The sequence below is a fragment of the Saccopteryx leptura genome, chromosome X (genome assembly GCF_036850995.1).
Source record: "Saccopteryx leptura isolate mSacLep1 chromosome X, mSacLep1_pri_phased_curated, whole genome shotgun sequence".
NCBI lineage: Eukaryota > Metazoa > Chordata > Mammalia > Chiroptera > Emballonuridae > Saccopteryx > Saccopteryx leptura.
Genome location: NC_089516.1, coordinates 37,442,752 through 37,451,673, shown reverse-complemented (window position 1 = coordinate 37,451,673; position 8,922 = coordinate 37,442,752). Strand labels below are relative to the sequence as shown.

Here is an 8,922-nt window from a genome sequence, read left to right as displayed (position 1 = left end):
ACAGTGAGATCAAGGAAGAAATAAAAAAGTTTCTTTGAAACAAATGAAAATAAACACACAAAACCCTAAATCTATGGAAATTCATAGCATAACAAGCATTCCTCAAGAAGCAAGAAAAATCTCAAATAAACAATATAACCGTGGCTCAGACCCAGTGGCTCAGTGTTAGAGCATCAGCTATGTGTGTGGTTGTCCCTGGTTGTATTCCTGGTCAGGGCACACAGGAGAAGCGACCATCTGCTTCTCCAAGCCACCCCCTCTCCTTTACCTCTTTCTCTCTCTCTTTCTCCCTCACAGCCATGGCTTGATTGGTTAGACCATATCTGTCCCAGGCACTGAAGATGGCTCCCTGGAGCCTCTACTTCAGGCACTGAAAATAGCTCAGTTGCAAGCATGGCCCAGGTGGCAAAACATCAGACTCAGATGTAGTCTGCAGGATGCATCTTGGTCAGGACACATGAGGGAATCTGTATCTCTGTCCCCTTCATCTCACTTGGAAAAAGAGAATAAAATCTAAACATACACCCTAAAGAATTAGAAAAAGAATAACAATCAAAGCCTAGCGGAAGTAAAATGAAAGAAATAATAAAGGTGCAAGCAGAAATAAATGGCACAGAGGCTAAAAATCCGATACAAAACATCAATGAAACCAAGAGCTGGTTCTTAAAAAGGTAAACAACATATACCTTTAACCAGACTCACTAAAATAAGAAAAGAGAGAAAGAAAAGAAAAGGAGGGAGGGAAAGAGGGAGGGAGGAAGGGAGGGAGAGAGGGAGAGAGGGAGGGAGGGAGGGAGGGAGAGAGGGAGGGAGGGAGGGAGGGAGGGAGGAAGGGAGGAAGGGAGGAAGGGAGGAAGGAAGGAAGGAAGGAAGGAAGGAAGGAAGGAAGGAAGGAAGGAAGGGAAGAAGGGGAGGGAGAGGGGGGAAGAAAGAAAAGAGAAAAGGAAAGAAAGAAAGAAAGAAAGAAAGAAAGAAAGAAAGAAAGAAAGAAAGAAAGAAAGAAAGAAAGAAAGAAAGAAAGAAAGAAAGAAAGAAAGAGGAAGGATAGGAAAGGAAAGGAAAAAAGGAAAGGAAAGGAAAAAAGGAAAGGAAAAAAGGAAGGGAAGGGAAGGGAAGGGAAGGGAAGGGAAGGGAAGGGAAGGGAAGGGAAGGGAAGGGAAGGGAAGGAAAAAGTGGAGAGAGAAAAAAGAGGAACCAAAAAAATAAGAAATGAAAGAGGAGAAGTAATAACTAACATCACAGAAAAAGAAATGATTGTAAGAAAATATTATAAAGAACTATATACCAAAAAATTGTAGAACCTAAGTGAAATGGATAAATTTCTAGAAATATACAATTTTCCAAAACTGAGTGTGGAACAATCAGAAAACCTGAGCAAACCAATCACAACAAATGAAATTGAAAAAAATTATGAAAAAACTCCCAGCATAAGAAAGTCCTGGACTGGATGGCTTCACAGGCGAATTTTACCAAACATTCAAAGAACTAACACCTATCCGTCTTAAGCTACTTTAAAAATTCAAGAGGAGGAAAGACTTTCAAGCTTATTTTAGGAGCCATGCATTATTCTAATTCCAAAAACAGGTAAAAACACTACAAAGAATGAAAACTATAGGGCAATATCATTGATTAACATACATGCTAAAATCTCAACAAAATATTAGCAAACCAGATCCAGCAATGCATTAAAAAGATCATACACCATGATCAAGTGGGATTTATTCTGAGGAGGTAAGACTGTTACAATATTTGCAATAAAAAAACATGATTCATCACTAAAATTAAGATAAAAATGACATGATCATATCAATAGATGCAGAAAAAACATTTGATAAATCCCAGTACCCACTTTTGATAAAAACTCTCAAGAAAGTGGAAATAGAGGGAACATAATTCAATATTAGAAAGTCCATATATGACAAACCTACAGCTAACATCATATTCAATGGGCAAAAACTAAAAGCGATCCTCCTAAGATCAGGATAAAGACAGAGGAGTCCCCTTTTACAGTATTATTCAACACAGAACAGAAAGTACTAGCCACTGCAATCAAACAAGGAGAAAAAATAAAAGGCATCCAAATTGGAAAGAAAGAAATAAAACTGTCATTATTTGCTGATGACATGATGCTATACATAAAAAAAAAAAAAACCCTTAAGTCTCCGCCAATAAAAGAGTAGACCTGATAAACATATTTGGCAAAGTGGCAGGATATAAAATTAATATTCAGAAATCAGTGGCATTTTTTTTTTTTTTTTGTATTTTTCTGAAGCTGGAAACGGAGAGAGACAGACAGACTTCCGCATGTGCCCGACCGGGATCCACCCGGCACGCCCACCAGGGGCGACGCTCTGCCCACCAGGGGGCGACGCTCTGCCCCTCCGGGGCGTCGCTCTGCCGCGACCAGAGCCACTCTAGCGCCTGGGGCAGAGGCCAAGGAGCCATCCCAGCACCCGGGCCATCTTTGCTCCAATGGAGCCTTGGCTGCGGGAGGGGAAGAGAGAGACAGCGAGGAAGGGGGGTGTGGAGAAGCAAATGGGCGCTTCTCCTATGTGCCCTGGCCGGGAATCGAACCCGGGTCCCCTGCAAGCCAGGCCGACACTCTACCGCTGAGCCAACCGGCCAGGGCCAGAAATCAGTGGCATTTTTATATTCCAATAATGAATTGTCAAAAAAGATATTAAGGAAACAATCCCATTGACTATTGCAACAAATAAATAAAAAATATATAATGTACATAGGAATAAAATTAAAGAAGGAGATAAAAGACTTGTATTTGAAAAACTGTAAGACATAGAAAAAGAAATTGAAGATACAAACAAGTGGAAGCATATACTATTTTCATGGATAGGAAGAATTAATATCACTAAAATGTCCATACTACCAAAAGCAATCAATAGATTCAATGTAATCCCTATTTAAATACCAATGGAATACTTCACAGATATAGAACAAACACAATATTCCAAAAATTTATATGAAACCAAATAAAAGGGCCTCAGCAATCTTAAAAAGAAAAAAAGAAATGGGAGGTATCACACTTCCTAATATCAAGCTATATTACAAGACTATTTTAATCAAAACAGCCTGGTACTGGCATAAGAACAGGCATACAAATCAATATTAGAGAACCGAATAGAGAAACCAGAAATAAATCCACACTATTATATTTGAAAAAGGAGACAAGAGTACACAACAAAGTAAAGACAGTCTCTCTAATAAATGGTGTTGGGAATATTGACAGGAACATGTAAAAAAATGAAACTACACCATCAATGTATACTATTCCCAAAAATAAACTCAAAATGGATAAAAAACTTAAAAATAAGTCATAAACCCATAAAAATCCTAGAAAAAAACATAGGTAGTAGGTTCTCAGACATCTCTCGTAGCAATATTTTTGCCAGTATATCTCCTGGAGCAAGTGAAACAAATGAATGGTACTATATCAAATTAAAAACTACTTGCACAGCCAAAGACACCATTAACAAAATCAAAAGATAACCCACACAATGGGAGAACATATTAGCCAATATGTCTGATAAGAGGTTAATAATCAAAAGTTCTAAAGAACTTATCAAATTCAACACCAGGAAGACAAACAATCTAGTTTAAAAATGGACAAAGGACCTGAATAGATACTAAACCAAAGTGGACATACAGAAGGCCAACAGGCATATAAAAAAAATGCTCAGTGTCACTAATCAAAAGAGAAATGAAAATTAAAACCACAATGATACTACCTTACTCCTACCAAAATGGCTTTTATTAATAAACCAATAAAAAAGTGTTGGGGAGGGTGTAGAAAAAAAAGGGAACATTCGTGAACTGCTGGTGGGAATGCAGACTTGTGCAGCCATTGTAGAAAACAGGATGGTATTTCCCCCAAAATATAAAAATGGAACTACCTTATAAGCCAGCAATCCCACTTCTAGGGATATAGCCTAAGAATCCAAAATCCTAATCCAAAAATGAAATGCACCCGATGCTCATTGCAGTGTTGTTTGCAATACCTAAGATGTGGAATCTGCCCAAGTGTCCATCAGTGGACAGACAGATAATAAGCTTTGTACACTTACAAAATACAATACTATTTGGCCTTCTAAAAGAAGATCTTACCTTTTGCAACAGCATGGATAAACCTGGAGATAATTATACTAAGTGAAGTAAGCTAAGTGAAGGATAAATACCACATGATCTCACTTACATATGAAATCTAATGAACACAATAAACTGAGGAACAAAATAGAAACAGAGGCAAGGTCACAGAAAACTGATGGACAGCTGTAAGAGGGAAGGCTGTAAAGAGAATGGGATCATAGAAAGTGAAGGGATTAGTCAAAAAGCAAAAATACATTACACATATATTCAGATAATAGGGTAGCAATAACCAGAGAGAAAGGGAGGAGGAAGTAGAGGGTCACATGGGCAGAAAAGGGGGGGGGGGGAGAAGACTTCGCATGGGCCATGGGGACACAGTGGGTGTACAGATAGTGTTATATTGAGTGGGGAATTTGAAACCATGTCAACACTACAAATTAAAAATAAAAATTAGAAAATTACCGCAATAATTAAATGAAACGTGAGAGCTCACTGACTGCAACTGGCACATGGGTGGCCTGCAGGTGTTTGTCAGAATAAACTGCATGATACATGAAAGAAAATTAATCCATGCTCTGGTGAGGTGGACTTCCACTGTGTCATTCCTGACACCAATAACTTCAGATCATGTTTCCTGGAGAATGAACAGGTGTTACTACTTCTTTCAACTCAGGGAATCTCCCTGCCTACCCCTCTCCATGCTTGTCATGAAGATAAGAGAACCTGGGCATAGGAGAGTCACAAGAACTCTTTCTTTGAGTGTGGGAGTATATTATGCTGAAGTTGTGGGGTGAGTGACCCAGAGAGAAGATTTTTGAGGGGAACTTCCATAGCAGGACTGGGAAAAAGCAAGGAAGGAGAGGAAGAGAGGAACATAGACCCATGCGTTGGGATACCATATCTCTGAGGGACTTTATTGGGGTTAATACTCCCAGTTACTACCAACCACTACACTTCTATATGGCAATACAGAGTCAAAATTGGGACATACATGGTGAGATATCCAAGCCTAACTGCCCCATGCCATCTATCTCACCTAGCAACAGAGCTGTACAGACTTCCATCACTGTTTCCCTGAGTTTGGGGTGAGCAGGAATGACCAGGAGGTCCCAGGGAAGGGTCAGTAGAAACTCAGTTTGTTGGGGTATAGCCAACAAATTGGGCTTCTGGAGGCAGCAGACCTCAGTTTGGTGGGGTACTGGGGGAAGCCACCTGTGGTTTCAGGAAGCTACTGAGAGAGGCATGGTCTGTCATGCCCCATGCCCTGGAGATTAACAGTAGACTCAATCTTTTCATGCCCCTTTTCCATAGAAAATCAAGGTACAGTCCAGGGGGAAGAACAATGAAGGGACTGATGTATCTGGGTTCAGCTAGGTTTCATTACTGTAGATAAAATACTTCCCAAAAGCGAGGCGGGAGCCCCACTGACCCATTCCCCACAGGAATACTTTCTACAGTATAGGGTAAAGGAGCCAAAACCTTCAGGTCCAAGTTTTACTTCACCTGGGTCCTCTGGGAAGTGTGAGGTAACACGCAGTCGCATGCCTACGTGTGCAATGCTAGTGCATTTAGGCTGAAGGTTTGCGGTTCTGCTTTGTAGTTCTGGTATGAATTCCCTGAAATAAAAGTTTTAGGTATAAACTTGGTTCCTGCTTAACCCTTGAGTCATCCCTGTCAAAATACACATTTGAAGAATGTCCAGTCCATCTGGTTTCACTGACAATTGCCACATCTTTTGTTTACAGAACCAGGGACAGCAATGTAGATACTGTCAGAAATCCAACTTTTCCTTGGGCTTCTGCATCTCACATGGACCCCACTCCCCACACCTCTTTTTCTGTATTTTCACTCCCTTGTTCAGTCTTTCTTGATAAGAATTCCTCCTTTGTCCTTCGTCAGTGTCCCTGTCCCTTTGGTCTCTCACACATGCATAGACCCTCTCTTTGTTATTATATACCCTCTGAGTATCTGTTACCTCTCCCCAAATCCCTGCTAACTTTGTCTTTCTCCTGCTTCTTCTGGGCCTCTTCTAAGCTTCTTTGTGCCCTTCTCTACTCACCTTATTCTGTCTGCCTGTCTCGAAGCCCCAACATCTCCCTCTCCCTCTGTTGTTCTTCACCTCCACCCAGTCGGGTGGCCCCCCTCCTAAGACATCCCTCCTCCCAGGAGCTTCTCTGTTTCTGGCCCATCCCCACCTCTTCCTAAGCAGTCACCTCCCTTTCACCTCTCAGCACAGTCCATGTCTAGTTCCTTCTCCTCCCCACTCCCCAGACCAGGACACCTAAGTCCTATTCCGTTCTCAGCTGATGATCATGACACTAGCCGAACTTAATCACAGCCTGAATTTACAGCTGTCCCTTCCTTTCATGCCCCATCCACCAAACATACCCATTCTGTTCAACATGATAAAGTCCTTACACACAGCACGTCATGTCCACATACATTTGTATTTTTCAGAACAAAACGATAGTTATGCCGGCAAAGATGCTGAATTAGTGGGACCCTGAAGTTCGCAATACACTGAAGAACAACATTATTTTGCATGTCTACAAAGTATACACTTGCTTTCACAAGTGTGGCAAAATTGTACCCTAACAGTTAGGACTTTTTCACCAAATCATAAACGTAGATATGGAAATCGTCATCAAACTTGATGAAATACACAGAAGGTTTGGCTTCCACTTGGTGAATGACCATGCCAATCCGTTTGGAACCATCTTCTTTGGTATATTCCACATGTTTACCTATCAGGCCATCTACAACTCCTCCTGGTTCTCTCTCTGCTGGAGGAGACTCAGTGGACTCTGGCATGATACGGAGGTCTCCTTCTTTATAATCATCTAGAAGCTGGTACATGTACAAGACAGGATCTTTCTCATAGGTAATGTAAAACCAGGCTTTCATGATTGGTGCTTGGGCTAAGACCATCCCTCTCCATTCATCCTTAGAACCATGCTCACCCTCAAACATATGTTCCACAGCTTTACCAACTATTGTATTTGCAAGGTTTGCATCACTGACTTGAGACGATGCCACCCTGTCAGAAAGAATTTTAAGAGACAAAACTCTTTCATCCCTGTGAAGTTCCAGTCCATAGACACAGTCAATTCCATCATATTTCACCAGGTAAAGAGAGGGATTTATAGGCACCTGATCCAAAACGGTTCCTTTCCACTGGGTGATGGGCTCATCGCCTTCCTTCCATCCGTGTGAAATTCTGCAGCCCACGATGTTCCTGCGGGGCTGGGATGAAGGTCGGCTCCTCTGTTTCTTTTGCAAGGCTTTTTTCTTCATCATGCTTACAGACCCAGTGGCGCGTCCCACTGGTGCCCTGGTTTGTTGCCCTCCGACTTCCTGTGCACTGGGGGTCTTCATGCCTGTCACCGGAGGGAAGAGAGAAGATAAGAGGAAGGAAAGGAAGAACACACTCAATATGCCGTAAGGTGAAGTTCTAGCGACAGCGACGTCTCTATATACCGTGCGCTGGCAACTAAATTTCCCCTATGAGCCTGGAATCACTGCTGGAAATCCTGGCTGCGTGCCTGTAAGTGCTCTCCCTCCTGGGTTCCTTTAGTTTGCAGGGAAAGTTAGCAGGGGCAGTGGTGCTGGCCGGGCTTAGGAACTCCACAGGAGAGAGCAGGTTACCTCCGTGTGCAGGGACCCTGCCTCCAGTTCCCGCCACTAGTGCTCACTCTAAATCCCCAGCAAAGCGTTTATCTCTTCCCCACTTTGACCCGCAAGCCCTCACTGCCCTCCAACCCTGAACCACCCAGCCTGCTGCACCCACTCTCCCTGCAACCCTCAACTGCTGTCCTGGCACCCAGTGCCCACGCTTCAATTTCGTGCCTGTCTCCTAAAGCCACCCCCCTTTTCCCTAAGGCTCATCGCACTCTCTCACCCCAGCCTTGCTCGGAGTCAGCCTCCACCCCCTATCTCCTGCAGGAATCACACCGTGTCCCTTCTCCATCCCGGTACCCACCAATGGCCTTGGACTTTCTGGCGTCCACCGCCATAAATCGCGGGTCTCACGTGCGCAAATTGGACACCTGGTTTCTGCCTTCGCTGTGCGCCTGATTAGCGGGCGCAGAGCCAGGAGCTTCCAAAACCTGGTTGGAGTGGATCTGTAGACGTGGAGCGAGTCTAGGAGGACGGCAGGGCAGACGAAGGGATGGTGGCTGTGTCACCAGTACTGTACTCGCCGGCTTGCTGCCTCCCAATCTGCAGCGGAGGGCCCAGTGCCACATCGGTATCCCTACCCGCCGCTAATACAGCAGCTGTCTCCTCCCTCTTTCCGTAGCGCAGCTTCCTGCCAGGAGAGAGGCCTCCCCTTCCTCCCAAACACTGATTTTCCCCGCCCCTAACTCTCAAACCTTTGCATTGCCTTTGGCAATTGAGATAATCCTAGTCTCCTGTTCCCGCCGGTTTGCAAAATCAAAACCTACTGGGTCCACAACTGGGCCTCCATTTTCTCTCCTTTTCAGAGCTCTCTGGCTCCTGTGCTTACCTCTATCTCCAGCCTCTAAGTAGTTTATCTGTTTTTCATCTTCCAGGAATTTGTCTTTTCTATTTTACTGTCCTTATGCAGTTATTCTTCATACATTAATCTGCCTTTCATGTCATTTGTAAGGATTTGTGATAGAAAAAGGGAAATGTGCTAATTCTCAGTCTGCCATCTTTACCCAATCTCTATGTAATGTTTCCTGAGTAGTCTTCTTGGATTTTACTTCTTAAAGATTACCCTTTCCGCCTGACCTGTGGTGGCACAGTGGATAAAGCGTCGACCTGGAATGCTGAGGTTGCCGGTTCAAAACCCTGGGCTTG

At 43.3% G+C, this 8,922-nt stretch overlaps 1 protein-coding gene across 1 annotated transcript; it reads right to left on the bottom strand.

Annotated features, from left to right (window-relative positions):
• Positions 1–6,044: 6,044 nt before the first annotated feature.
• Positions 6,045–8,365, bottom strand: LOC136385566 (spindlin-2-like). Its single transcript, XM_066356624.1, has 2 exons — positions 8,081–8,365; positions 6,045–7,478 (listed from the first exon to the last, which is right to left on the bottom strand). The coding sequence occupies exons 1-2, from the start codon at positions 8,112–8,114 to the stop codon at positions 6,700–6,702; spliced, it is 813 nt and encodes a 270-aa protein (XP_066212721.1). The 5' UTR covers positions 8,115–8,365; the 3' UTR covers positions 6,045–6,699.
• Between the last annotated feature and the right edge of the window lie 557 nt (positions 8,366–8,922).

Coding starts and splice junctions, on each gene's coding strand:
- LOC136385566 (XM_066356624.1), bottom strand. CDS start 8,114: ATGGCGGTGGACGCCAGAAAGTCCAAGGCCATTG. Junction 7,479..8,080: donor CAGAAAGTCCAAGGCCATTG/GTGGGTACCGGG, acceptor CTCCGGTGACAG/GCATGAAGACCCCCAGTGCA.